General features: G+C 39.4%; 1 protein-coding gene across 6 annotated transcripts in view; it reads right to left on the reverse strand.

The window, feature by feature from the left end:
* LOC113406346 (peripheral plasma membrane protein CASK) overlaps positions 1-14,086 on the reverse strand; it is a 406,853-nt gene that overhangs the window by 139,192 nt on the left and 253,575 nt on the right. For 5 of the 6 annotated variants that reach the window (XM_026650702.2, XM_026650698.2, XM_026650696.2 and 2 more), the window contains one exon: positions 10,654-10,756. In XM_026650702.2, the coding sequence (XP_026506487.1) occupies positions 10,654-10,756 (103 nt within the window). Of the gene's footprint in view, positions 1-4,841; positions 4,916-10,653; positions 10,757-14,086 lie in introns of those variants that run through there. The other variant, XM_026650710.2, reaches the window with a different exon arrangement.

Consider the following 14,086-nt stretch of genomic DNA (forward strand, 5'->3'; position numbering starts at 1 on the left):
GTCTCAGATGTTAGGAACCCCAACCCATTCCCCGCCTTCTATAAATGCCTTCTTCTAATCCATTTCCAATTCCGATTAATCAGGGAACTGGAGCCCCTACTGAATGATTACCTGCACTGGGCATGTGCCAATTTGTAATGAAATTAATTTTACAATCTTACCTATCCACCAGGTCCCCAGGCCGCTGAGAGAAAGGTGAAAAAAACCACCTTGCCCAGGCCAATGTGGTACTGAGGGAAAAATTCAATTATGAACCCCAAAAAGGAGACTAGTGCTCACAACAAAGCCCAGAAACTGAGTCCTACTCTAATCCCAATGGGAGGGAGAGGGGAAGCTTTACTCCCAGTGCAGACTGGTGCTTCAGGGCAGGAGGAAAAGGCTTTTAAACCCTCCCTTGAGGTACCTGGGAGCCGAAAGACTTATCCTGCACCCATCTGCCAAACCAATCAGCAACAGATCCTCCATTCTCTAGACCACAAGGAGGGGAGGGTTATGTGGAATCCTTCAAAGGGTCAAGGGTTTTCTTTCCTCTGATGGCTCAGACTAAGCCACCCCACCTCTGAGGTGGGGCATTTATGGAGTTGAAGATTACCAAATTGCTTAGAATCATATGATTTTTTCCCAAGTGCCTACAGATCCATGTAGAGGATATCAATGCTAGTAGTAACACTGCTTATAGGAGAGTCTCCTTCAGCTTAATGGTAGAGCTACTTGAATGAGGAGGTTACTTACCTGTAACTGGAGGTTCTTCAAGATTTGTGGTCCCTATCTCTAGGCCACTGAGAGCTTTATGCATGCGCACCATGTGTCCGGAGCCAGAGAATTTGAAAGTAGTGTCCATTGATCCGTGCATGCTCCCTGACTCATGGTTTCGTTCAAGGTGATGAAGTGTGGGTCAGACTGATTGTACCTCCAATTCCTTCTCCACCACAAATCCAGAGGGGAAGGAGGGTGGGAAGTGGACAACAGATAGAAGAACCTCTAGTTACATCTCAAAGAACCTCTAGTTAGAGTAAGTAACCTCCTCCACTTCTTCGAGCCTTTGTGCCCCCGTTTGTTGATGTAGCCAACAGGCATGGTGTTGTCTGACATGATGAGAATATGAAGCCCAGGAGGAATAGGTTAGTTCAGGCCATGACTAAAGGATTCTTGGCTACGTGAGTTATGAGTTCTTGCGGAATCTGGAACCTGTCCCTTGGTTGGTAGGCTCGTGATCTGACTGAGTTGATGGTGGCCCCTATAAAGTCTAGGCATTGTCTGGGGTTTTTTGGTCTGTTTTTGACATTGATACTGACTCTGAGGGGAGAAAGGAGGCCAAGCAACATGGAAGTTGAAAGATGCTGCCTGACTTTTTCGTCTCATTTTGTTTTAGGTTAAATAAAGTCAATTCATTTGTATATTCTCAATATCAAACCTCATCTTTTGCGTTTCTTTAATTATGACCTCATAAAAATATTCAACAGTATCCTGCAATTACAAGAAAGTACTAGTATATATTCTTTCAGCATTTTTTCCACTTAACCAAACAAAATATTTAAGTTTATTAGTGGTTAACACCCTAAACAAAAAAAAATCCCAAAGCTATTTACACATTCTGATCAATACACTTAGCACTACCAAAAAAAAAAAAAAAAAAAAAAGACCAAAACCTGAAATTATTATCTAGAAACATTTTGAGTATGGACTTGAAACTGATGTACTAATCAGCTTCCTTATTTTTTCTAAAGGAAGTGTTACAATTCTCGGGTAACAGTTTCTAAATGGTTCCCCTTCTCTTCCTAATTATAATTAGCATGTACAAAAAAAAAAGCATGTACACAGCTACTGTATAACAACAAACAAGACAAATATAAAACAAATGTAAAACTTTATAGTTGTCAGAACTGCAGCTGCAACCATGATATGCAAGGGTTTTTTTAAGTGTAGTACCCACCCATTTTGCGAATATTTATTTCAGTATTAACAAGTGACTTCAAATGAAGTTACAAGCTTTCAGCATTGGCAGTAGTAGTCAAGTAGTAGACAAGTAGTCAAACTTATTGGGTTTTATTCCCTACCCTGTTTTCACTGACTTGCTATGTAGCCGTGGACAAAGTCATAATGCTCAATGTCTCAGTTTCCTCATCTTCACAATGGGCACATCAGTAATTCCCTATTATACAGGGATATTGTGAACTATTTTGTTCAGCACTTTGAGGTAACTGGATGAAAGCTGTTAGCTAAGTACTATGTACTTACATAAAACAGAAAGAAAAAGGTTTTCATTGAAATGGGAGCTACATAAACTAATTTTAGAACTTGACAGAAAAGACTGCATCCTTGAGCAGCTCAGAAAATTGGCTATTGTATCAGCTCATGTCATTGCTGACCTGAAAAGGAACCTGGCAAAGAGCAGCCAGGAGAAAGCCCCCAGTGCAAATAACAAATCTCTTTATTTGTTTCAGCACACTGTTTTGGTTGAAGAGCCTTCAAGAATCTAGGGACCATATACCTGTTTTATGATTACATACTTCACTCTACACTTAAGAACACACACAAAACAAATGGCAACCTGATTGACTGTGACCTTTAAGCTGGAAGGCAGGAAAAAAATAACATGAATTTTAGCAACTCTATGTAACAGAGTTAAAATTGTGTGCGTGGGGCAACTTGCATTTCCCCTGTGAGGCTACAATTGTTCTTGTCCTCATCAGAAAAGGAAATGAAACTAATGAGGTTATGTTTCAAAAGTTAGGTCTTCCACATTGCCTCACAGTGTTGCTGCTATGTCAGCAAAGCAGATTAAACAAACTGTATACCATGCAAAACACCTTTTAAAGTTGAAACTTCAAAGGTTATGTGCTGAATGCCCTAAAAAGGGTAAAGGACACTTCAATACACTTATGATATTTGCTAACTTCTTTTTTTCAAGTCAGCAAGCTGCTACCCTCCCCCCATATTTAATGTGGTAAAATGCTGCAGCTCCTTTTCTGATGATGTCACACCTATAGTTTACATTTAATAGTCCTGGAGAAAGAAGGTTGCCTAGGTAGTAAACAAGTTCCTTTCCAAATATCACATCTTTAAATAAAATAATTTCTGGTTTTATAGACTCCAATATAGAAGGATTTTTTTCCAATAAAACAATCTTCACACTAGGGTCCCTCCTGTTTCCTCTCTAAATGAAACAGTCTCTTAGGCTCTCAGGAGTCCTTGTTCCTTTGTAGACACCAGATAACTCCCTTTCTTCCTTCTGCTGCACAAGGAACTCTTTCATCCAATAACCAGGCTGAGCCCTCCATTTTTTCCCAATGAACTGATGTAAACGTAAGAAAAACACGGTATTTTATTTTATTTTCTATTATTCCTCACATCCAGGAAATAAACATAAGAAAATGTTTTTTATTTTAAAACAATTATAAAAAAGAAGAATGTAAGGAGTTCTCAGAGCCTCGATATATAAATAACCCGGTAACCCTAAAGGTTAGTTGTGCTATACACAACTTAGTTGATACACCTCTACCCCGATATAACGCGGTCCTTGGGAGCCAAAAATCCCTATCGCGTTATAGGTGAAACCCCGTTATATCAGAGTAGTGGCGGCAGGGCTCCAGCGGTGATTTAAAGGGCCCGGGCTCCCCACAGCGGCCAGAGCTCCAAGCCCTTTAAAGTGCCGCCAGAGCCCCGGGGTAGCTCCAGCAGTGATTTAAAGAGCTCCGGGCTCTGGCTGCTGCGGGGAGCCCGGGCCCTTTAAATCACCGTCCGAGCCCTGCTGCCGCAGCCCCGGGGTAGCAGCAGCAGGCTCCAGCGGTGATTTAAAGAGCTCCGGGCTCTGGCCACTGCGGGGAGCCCGGGCCCTTTAAATTGCTGGCCGAGCCCTGCTGCCGCAGCTCCTAGGGTTCCAGCAGTGATTTATAGGGCCCCCTCCCCACAGCAGCCGGAGCCCCGGGCCCTTTAAATCTCCGCCCGAGCCCTGCTGCTGGAGCCCCGGGGGTAGCAGCGGCAGGGCTCCAGCAGTGATTTAAAGGGCCTGGGGCTCCCCGCAGCATCTGGAGCCCCGGGCCCTTTAAAGCGCTGCCCGAGCCACGCTGCCGGAGCCCCGGGGTTACCGCGCTATATGCGAACCCGTGTTATATCGGCTCGCGTTATATCGGGGTAGAGGTGTATTTAATGCAAGCAAGCCTATGGAGACCCCTTTACTCAGACAAAAGGATGAAACTGCAATTTGGACTGCTATTAAAAAGGCACTAAACTAGCAAAAACACCACTTTAGAACATTAGTACTGAGATCAAAGTGAGGAAATTCAGAATTATGGCTTCCCTGTAACGTCCATGATATTAGAGCACAGATGATATAATTTTTAATAAGAGTGTTCCATGACAGTTGGCAGCATTATATACCTTACCACTAAGAAAATATTTGGGGGCCTGGATGATCTGGAAGACTATAATGGGTAAGATAGCTTTGTGCTTCTAGGTCACACTCTAATTTGATCTAGGTCAAATCAGATCAGTAACTGAAGGTCATTACCATCTGAAGGCTCTTCAGTGGCATGTGATGAATATGATGGCAGTCTGTCCAATCTCCTGTTGACAAATATCCACATCACAAAATGATCTTATGTTGCCTGTTTCAGCAAAGAATGCGAAGTCTGAATAGATACGGAGACTTATGCCCTCTCACCATTAAAGGGGACCCTTCCAGATCAATCAGTTCTGAGGCACATTACAATGTCGTGTGAGGAAGCTTGCACAATTGATAATTTTGCTTTGTGTGTTCTGTGGATAAACAGAGAGCTTCAGTCTCCAGTGTTGCCAATCTTAAAACCATTCACAAGTGCTAAAGATAAATTTTGACTTACCTTTGATCATTTAGTTTCTATGACTCTTCCATATTATTCCAGACAATAGGGTTATGCTTTCCACAAGAAGAGTATATATAGAGACCCAATCAGATTTTGTCAACCCTAAGGCAGGGGACTGATGACCAAGATATCAGTAGTAGATTCTTTCAACACCAGTAGTGTCTGAACGATGTATAAGGGAACAACTGGAACAAATAATTTTTAGGGAAAAAAATGTGAGGTACTAACAAACATCACCATCCGACCTCTCATAATAGAGTAAAATGTTTTTAAATTAAGGAATTCCAAAAAGAGTGGGATGTCTAGAATAATGTGGAAGGAATAAAGGAATCACAAACTAGATCAGATAGGTCAAATTTTACTACCTCTAATTCCTTTCCACATTATTCCAGACAATAGAAACTTTTAAAGCAGGTGCGAGGGAGATGACTAGATAATGAAAAAAAATACTATTCAATTTCAGTAGAGACTACTGCTTGAAGAAACCTTATTTTGAAAGATGTATCTCTAGACTAGATATCTAGATTGTAGGGTCCAGAAAACGTATAAAAGCAAAGACCACGTGGTATCCAGATAAGTTACAACAATTGATGCACGGGCCTTCCTTGCCCACAAAACTGCTATAGAGGAAGTAGACTGATCCTTAATTCATGAATAGACTTTTGTTTAGCCACACAGGTCTGCAATATGCACTCTGAAATCCACCTAGATGCAGAAATGAGTTTTTGGCAACTTGTATCTTTTACAATGAATAAAATGAAGTCTGTCAGAGTCAAAGCAGTGTCAAAGTAAATTTTTATTTTCCTCCTAAAATCTAGTTTACGTAGGTTTCTCACCATACAGTGGGTTAACGTACTATCTAGGTGAAAAGAAGAAAATTTTGGGGATAAATGAAGGAATTGTGTTTTTACAATACTAACTTGTCCTTAGAAAATGTAAGGAACAATGTGCCACATAATTTGAACATTATAATGTAGAGCAAATGGCTACTAAAAATCTAGTCTGTATGGAAATAAAATAAAATATTCTGAAACGTCTAGCAAGTTAATGTAGAGCATTTAGCCCTACCAAGAATATAATTACATATGGATGGGAAACCATCAATATTCAGGACTTTTCAGACTGTCCCAAAAGCCACAGTCTGATCATCAGGGAATTATACGACAGTCTCTTACTCAGCCATTTTGGTCAGAATTCTAGAATGCTGGCTAGTGAAGCACCAAGAGAACTGACTTTTTGCATATTACCCTATGCAGAGAACACATCATATTCTCTAGTAAGATGAAGCTGATTTTTTTGATCTATGAGGATATTACATGATCCTGGGGGAAACTTTCTTAGGTAACTAATATTTAGCAGTTATGCCTTGAGCAAAATCAGTACTGGACTGGGATGGCACAATTGGCCTTGAAGATTGTTTCCTAGTAACAAAGTGAATGGAATTGTTATCCAGATGAACACTGAGTTTCAAGACCTCTGTAGTCAGTGCAGAACTACCAATATGTTTACCTCCTTTGCACTCATCCATTTTTGTTAATGGTACTAGCTCAACCTCGGAGAAAATACATAAGCTAAGTGAAAAAAAAATCACTGTTGGACTCAGTGCTTCTTTTCTGTCATACTTTTACCCCATAACCTTACTGAAAGACCTGGGGACTTGACAGTCAAGACGTGTTTCTATCTGATTTACAGTTACTGCTGCTGAAAACATACATCATTGAAAGTATTTTGAGACACAACTCCAAAGAACTGACAATCATAATATTGAACACTTTTCCTAGAAAAGAAGCAGAGATCACAAGGATGTGAGTTTACATTCATGTAACCACTAACTTGCTATGTTCCACCTGCCTCCCCAATCACATTGTAACCATGCAGATATGTTGAATTGATCCCAACATATTTACAGACACCTTCCTCTATGAAAGTAGCCTGCTGTTCACAAAGTATGACAATCCATATGTATTCTGTATACAGAGAAAATTCCATCTTGGTTTACTGTGAATTCAGAACACAATACACCTTGCTTCTTCCTAATGGCACTAAAGGGAACACACTGGTATTTCCACACATTTCTTTTTGAACTATGACTTCCATGTCCAAAAGATTTTGTACTGTGTCCTTAATGGTCAGACTCTTAAAAATAATCTCTGGTGACTTGAGAGTTGAATAAATTGCCCATAGCTGTGTTTCTAAAAATTCCTGAGTGAATCTTTTTGTTAATTATCTCCAGTATGCACTTGTCCAGTGTTAACGTCCTCACAGGTTTTTATGTTAATGACGCTTTGTCAGCTTGAAAGGATGAATTAGCTGGATCATGCTCCTCTAAACAAAGCAAAAGGGACTCTAACTTAAGAAGTGGAAGAATTTTGAGAGTGAAAGCCTGGCCTGATCTCAAGTACCTGGAAACTGAATTTACTGTCTTGATCAGTAGAATTACAGAATTGTTTTTAAAAAATCCTGTACAGTGGTAAAAAGTTTCTTTTTGGTAACAGTATAGATTCAAGGCCTTACTAAAATAAAAATTATTCCTTCAAAGGCAAGCTTAATAGATTTTTGAGGATGTAACTGCTCTCTCCAATTGTGTTCTCCTGGATTGTGTGCAATTTGGGCTTGTCAGATACAGACATGTCTCTGTAAAAATTGTAGAGAAAACAGGCACTTTCCCATGAAAATAAAGAAAAAATAAATCTGAAGAACTCAAATGTATATACTTATATATAGTTTAGAGAAATCACTGCAAAAATACTGATCTACATGTAAAATGAGGGGCTTTTGAACAACAGCTTGTCTGCATGGGGAAATTTACTGGCAGAACTATACCAGTATAATTATACTGCTATACTTATTCTGTTATACAGTGTAGTTTACACCACTGCAGTTACAGTGGTTTATCTTATACGACTTTCAAAGTGACAAAGTAAACTGGGGCTGTGTCTACACTGCTACTTTCAGCGCTAAAATGTTTTGTCATTCAGGGGTGTGAAATTCCCTCCCTCCCCCCCCCGAGCGACAAAAGTTTTAGCACTGAAAAGTGCCAGGACAGACAGTGCTTTATCACTGGGAGCCGCGCTCCCAGTGATAAAGCTACCACTGCTTGTTCGGGGTGTTGGGTTTTTTTAAATCGCTGGGGGAGAGCTCTCCTGGCCATAAAACGTGTCTATACTGCCTACATCAGAGCGCTGCCATGGCCGCGCTGTAACGTGGGCAGCGTAGACATACCCTGGAAAAAGGCCCTCTTATTCCAGAATAAGCATGTCCACCTGGGGAGTTATACTGGTATAATTATACCAGCATAGTTCTGTCAGTAAATTTCCCCATGTAGACAAGCATGCAGTATATATGGTACTAGTTTCTGCTGCTCCCCTGTGGACCTGTGAATGTCAGTGAGCATCTAGCATCTGCAGCAATTCTGCTACTGCACATTTTTAAGGTTTACTGAAGACCACTATAGGCCAGGAACACATAGACTTTTTAAAGTCAGCAGAAGCAAGAAAGTGTGGGGACTGTACTCCCTAAGTCAACAATTCTTCAAAAAAATTTTGGCTGAAAAAAAAAAATCAGCACATATATAGCATTCTGCATCTGAGGAGAAATACAATTTTTAACTGTTTATGTGAAGCAGAGTTAGTTTTTGAACTCAAGAAACTGCAACTTTCTATTTCAAAATTACATCTGTGACTGCAAACAGTTGGAACTGATGATATGCTGCTGATAAATTCCCTGTTCTTCTATAAAGTCTCTAGATCCCATAATTCATACAGGAGACTCCTGACAGATGAGGAGTGATGAAACATTTTTTTAAAGTTACAAAACAAAACTTATTTACAGAACATAAAACTAGAAGAACAAATAGACCTTATTGATGAGTGCTGACAGCATACTAAACTCTGAACAAATACGCAGGTAGATAATCTGCTTCCAGGAGATTACAGACAACACAGTTCAGACCCATATGATATACAGTGGATGACATAAGGTCGAAGAGAAGAATTCTTGCAGAAGTCATCCTTCCAAAATTTTGTGAAAAAAGTATGCTTTAAGGAAAGATTTCTGGAGGAGGAAGAGGATGTTTGCCAGACATGAGGAATGTTGTTCAAAGAATAAGGAACAGAATGAAAGAGGGCATGAAGATGAGAGGAGAAAGATAAGGAGTCTCTTAAGGAGGAGTAGTACAAATAAGACTTGATACTATACATAGGTGGAGTGAAGTTTTGTAGGGTCTTGGAAGGTGAAGAGGAGGAGGAGGAGGAGCAGATTTGAATTTGAAGTTGATGGTGATCGGATGCCAGCAAAAAAGCTAGATATGGCAAACTATGACCAAGACATAGAGGAAGATTTTCACACTGGAGATTAAGGAGGACAGATTTTAGAGAGGCTTCAAAACAGCCATCAACAGGATTTAAAAACAGTAGTAGCACAGGAAGAAGGAATGATAGGGGATGAAGATATCACAGAGGCTGAGTGCCTCAGTCATGGGTGGATAATGGAATTGTACATGGGGACAGAAAAGGGAGGGTCAAAAGAACCTTTGGGAGAAATTCAGTTTTTGTCAGGTGGAGCTTGGGATAATGGTTGGACATTCAGCAGAAGACGTCTGAAGGAGTCAGGCATGTAAGACCAGCATCATTGTAATGATAGCTGAAACAAAAGGAGTGGATAAAGTCACTCAGCATCAGAGGAGGAAAAGGAAAGAATCAAAACTAGAAACTCAAGAAATATCACTGAAAAAGGGGAAGAAGCAGAGATGCAGAAGAAGCTGCTGGAAAAGGTGAAAACCAAGAGAGCACAAAGACATAAAAAGCTCAGGAAAAAAGCAAATGGAGCAGAAGAAAATAATTATCTTATTCAAAAACAATGGCTCAGAAGGACAAGTACAGAGAAGAGGATCTCAGACATATCCAGAAGAGACTGATGGTTGTTGGTGTCAGTGGTTTCAGTGGAGTGTACAGAAGCCAGATTGCAACAGTTCCATTCAAGCATTAGAGGAGAGAAAGTTGAGGCAGCACTTCAAGAAGCTTGGAGGTGAAGTGCAACTGCTCCCCTGTCGTAGAAAGAAAACCTAATGAAATCCTTGGCACCAATCCCCTACCCTGGCAATGAAGTCATCAGAAAACTGATTGGGTCTTCATCTGTGCAGGCTGAATATCGCATAACCCTATTGTCTGGAACAATATGGAAGGTAGCTAGAGGAAATAAAATTCACAGAAAAATGTAAGCATTCTGTCAGTAAATATATATGTGTCAAGAAATAGACTCGAATGCAATACCCATACTACAGCATTACAATTTATAAAGATCCACAGGTTATAACTCATGTGACCACAATATGTGACAGGAAAGTGTAGGTGTTATAACACCTGGGCACAACAGAGCATCATTAAGGTTGCTATAGTAACCCTTAATTCAATTTCCTTGGCTTTAATTTCAATCTTAATGTCAGTTTTGTTTCTTTTTGTGTGTCAACTGTGATGAAAGGACATACTGATATGGAAGAATTTCTGATTTTTTCAGCTGTAACTTGATCAATTACACTTGTAATTTTTAAGGGAATTTCTCTTTATATTTACACAATAAAATATAGGTATACTATTAATGAATTAATAATTTAGACTGATCAAGTATGTGTTTATAAAGTTCATAAAACCTTTAGTGCATGAGTTGCATACTAAAATGTTTGCAGAATTTTTAATTTGTAGGGCATGTTCCTCTTGGAAATGTACATTTTTAATGCTATAGCACTATACACACACCACACACACTCAGTAGCTTAAGGTTTTGAAGGCAAAACACAAAATAAAATTCTTACCTCCAGCTACTAGTCCAGACTCCCCTAACTGAATAGCTACCCCAAAACCACCAAGCTTTACAGGTGCTGAATTCTCCTTTGAAGCAAGTAGCACGCAGTGTGGCTGAAAAGAGAAAACCCAGCAGACATGATTATACCAAAAAAAATCCAACCTGCTTGAAGAATTGAAAATATCTTTGTAATATATCAAAAAGAAGCTTAAGATTTTTTCTGTCAAATGGAGTCCACTTTGGCATCTTTTTACTTCTTCATTTCAAACTTTTATTTTGGTACAGCATAAGCACCTCACCCCATGCTGGTTTCCCTCTGGTCTTGCCTTAACACAGCAAGGCCTCATCAGGGCTAGTCAGTACTGACAGAGAACACAGCCTGAAGTCACGACAATATGAAGAATAAGAACTTCATGAAAGTCTGCCAACTTTTCCAGCAGGATGTGGATCCAGTTCTCCAGCAGAAACATCCCGTCTCTGTGAGACCTTATGTTTCACATAAACAACATACAACCTTCTTTTGGAGCTCAAGCCCATCCCAACATAACCAGCACAAATTTCAACCTGCAAAAGGGAAGCAAGCTGCCTGTATGAGGTGTCTAGGAAATAGTGACCTTGGGGAAAAAATAAAAAAACAACTCAGGTGTTGATATGGATTCCCTGGGTATGGAATTTGTGCTTCTACTGTTCCACAATTCATAGCAACAATAATACTGAGATGGAAAATACAGGAATTAATAGTATTATGCAACTATTTTGGGGCAGGAGGTTAGGGAATCTTTGTGTATCAATGCAAAATTATATATATTATATATATATAGGGTGTTGATTGAAAAAATTAATCGCAATTAATCTCAGTTTAATGACTGTTAAACAATAGAATATTAATTGAAATTATTAGTTTTGGATGTTTTTCTACATTTTCATATATATTGTATTCTGTGTTACTGAAATCAAAATGTATATTATTTTTATTATAAATATTTGCACTGTAAAAATGATAAACAAAATAGTATTTTTCAATTCACCTCAAACAAGTACTGTAATGCAATCTCTTTGTCGTGAAAGTGCAAATTACAAATGTAGATTTTTTTTTGTTACATACCTGTACTCAAAAACAAAACAATGTAAAACTTCAGAGCCTACAAGTCCACTCAGTCCTACTGCTTGTTCAGCCAATCGCTAAGACAAAAGTTTGTTTACATTTACAGGAGATAATGCTGCCCTCTTCTTATTTACAATATCACCAGAAAGTGAGAACAGGCATTTGCATGGCACTTTTGTAGCCGGCACTGCAAGGTATTTACGTGTCAGATATGCTGAACATTCGTATGCCCCTTCATGCTTCAGTAATTCTAATTTTGTAAGTTCAAGTTTCATGATAAAGAGATTGCACTATAATACTTGTATTAGGTGAATTGAAAAATACTATTTCTTTTGTTTTTTTACAGTGTAAATACTTGTAATCAAAAATAAATATAAAGCACTGTACACTTTGGAGTCTCTATTTTAATTGAAATGAATATATTTGAAAATGTAGAAAACATCAAAAATATGTAAATAAATGGTATTCTATTATTGTTTAACAGTGCTAATTTTTTTAATTGCTTCACAGCCCCCCCCCCCCCATATATAATCTGCTATGGAACAGCAGCCAGTATTTAATATATCTAGCTAAGTTTATTCCTGGGGGAATTCTGTGCCACTGAGCAATGCAGAGTTTGCACAGAATTAATGTTCTGTGCAGAATTTTCTCCCCCGCCACAGAAATGGGCTGTAGAGCTGCTGGCCGCCACTAGGGAGCCACTGGATCCATCAGAGCCCAGCTCCCCAACAGAAGAAACAGCTGGTGGGAGGGAGCTGGAGAGTTCCTGAAAGCTGCAGTTCCCCGCCCTGAAGGAAGGAGGCAGCATGCAGGAAACTCTATACAAGCCTGGAACCCAGCATTAGGCTGTTTCTCCCTTAGGATCCCTGGGCTTTGAGAGGGTAGTGAATGCGTGATGGGCTGGGGGGCAGCCCTGCAGTGGAGCTCTGGAGGGTAAGAGGTGCAGGTGTCTGGCCCCCTGCTTGGGCTCTGGGAGGGAGGGGGCAGAGAAACATGAACTGGTTTGTCATGGGGGTTTCTTTAACTCTCTATTTCTGGGGGAACTTTTGTGTGTCTGTATTGTTACAAACATAGTTGCTGACAGGTATTTTGAAATAAATTACCTAAATAATTGAAACTGACATGATTCTATGGTGTTATTTTGACAAATGAAATATGCAGAATTTTAAAATATTGTGTGCAGAATTTTTAATTGTTTGGTTCAGAATTCCCCCAGGACTATAAATTGCTCCACATATGAACCCTTGGAGCATTTTTTGCGTCTCCTCACAATTGTCAAATCAATCATATTAAGGTTAGCATGTTTAACGGGATCAATGTCAAAACTACATATTGCTTTTTGGAGAATAATTTACTGCAGAAATTGAAAAACTAAAAGCTACTGATGAGCAACATCTGTATCCCTCCCCAGCCCCTTGGGTGATTTTGGGGTTTCCAGGAATGTATTGCCATATGTACTAGGACTTGCTCTCTAGTACCAAACTTCTGGAAAAGGTTGGAACTTGTATAATAAATAACTGACAGGCTTAATTAACGTTAGTGCCACTGCCATTAATCTGCTTAAACCTCTGGCACACATGGAACAGATTTATTGAATAAGAGGACAGTTTGTTACACAGTCATTTCTATTGCTCCAGCTGCATTTTAATAAACTAACTATGGAGTATTTATCAGTCATCATATATGGTTACAAAGAACTTGACCTCTTGAATCTGGAAGAGTTGCTACACAACCTCCCAATATGTAAGGCTGAACACACTATGGATGAGTACAACTATGGAAGAATCTACTTTGGCCAAAAACACATAAGGACTAATTACATGGACATTATTTTATATTGGAGGCTCTCTTTGATGAAGCTCAACAATTTCTACTACAATAAAATATTCTGTTTAATTCAGGATATTAAAAGAAAAACACATGGTAGAGAACACCTTCTTCCATATCCCAGTCAACAATACTTCTCCAAGGAGTATCACCCTACATTTCCCAATCCCTTATCCCTGGGATGTGTTTCTATATCAGTATATGGTTTAGTTCTGTTAAGAAATAGTATAAGCTATATTACAGCTTATTCACAACAACCTTCCTGTGCAACTAAAAAAACCCATTAAAACAAATGAGGCTCTATGCTACCTTTGTGGTTTCCCAGTTCTGGAATCAGTGAAGGCCACAAAACATCTTAGAGCAGCTTCAGGGATGTTCTAAGTTGTGCCTGGCTGCCCATGGTCCCAAGAGGGCTGCTTTAGGAGCTGGGGATTGCAATGATACTGCAGACATGCCCTCTTATCCCTGGCTACAAAAATCATGTGTTGGAAGAATCTCCAGATAGCTTGTT

This window comes from Terrapene carolina, unplaced genomic scaffold (genome assembly GCF_002925995.2).
Source record: "Terrapene carolina triunguis isolate 2854851 unplaced genomic scaffold, T_m_triunguis-2.0 Scaffold26, whole genome shotgun sequence".
Lineage (NCBI taxonomy): Eukaryota > Metazoa > Chordata > Testudines > Emydidae > Terrapene > Terrapene triunguis.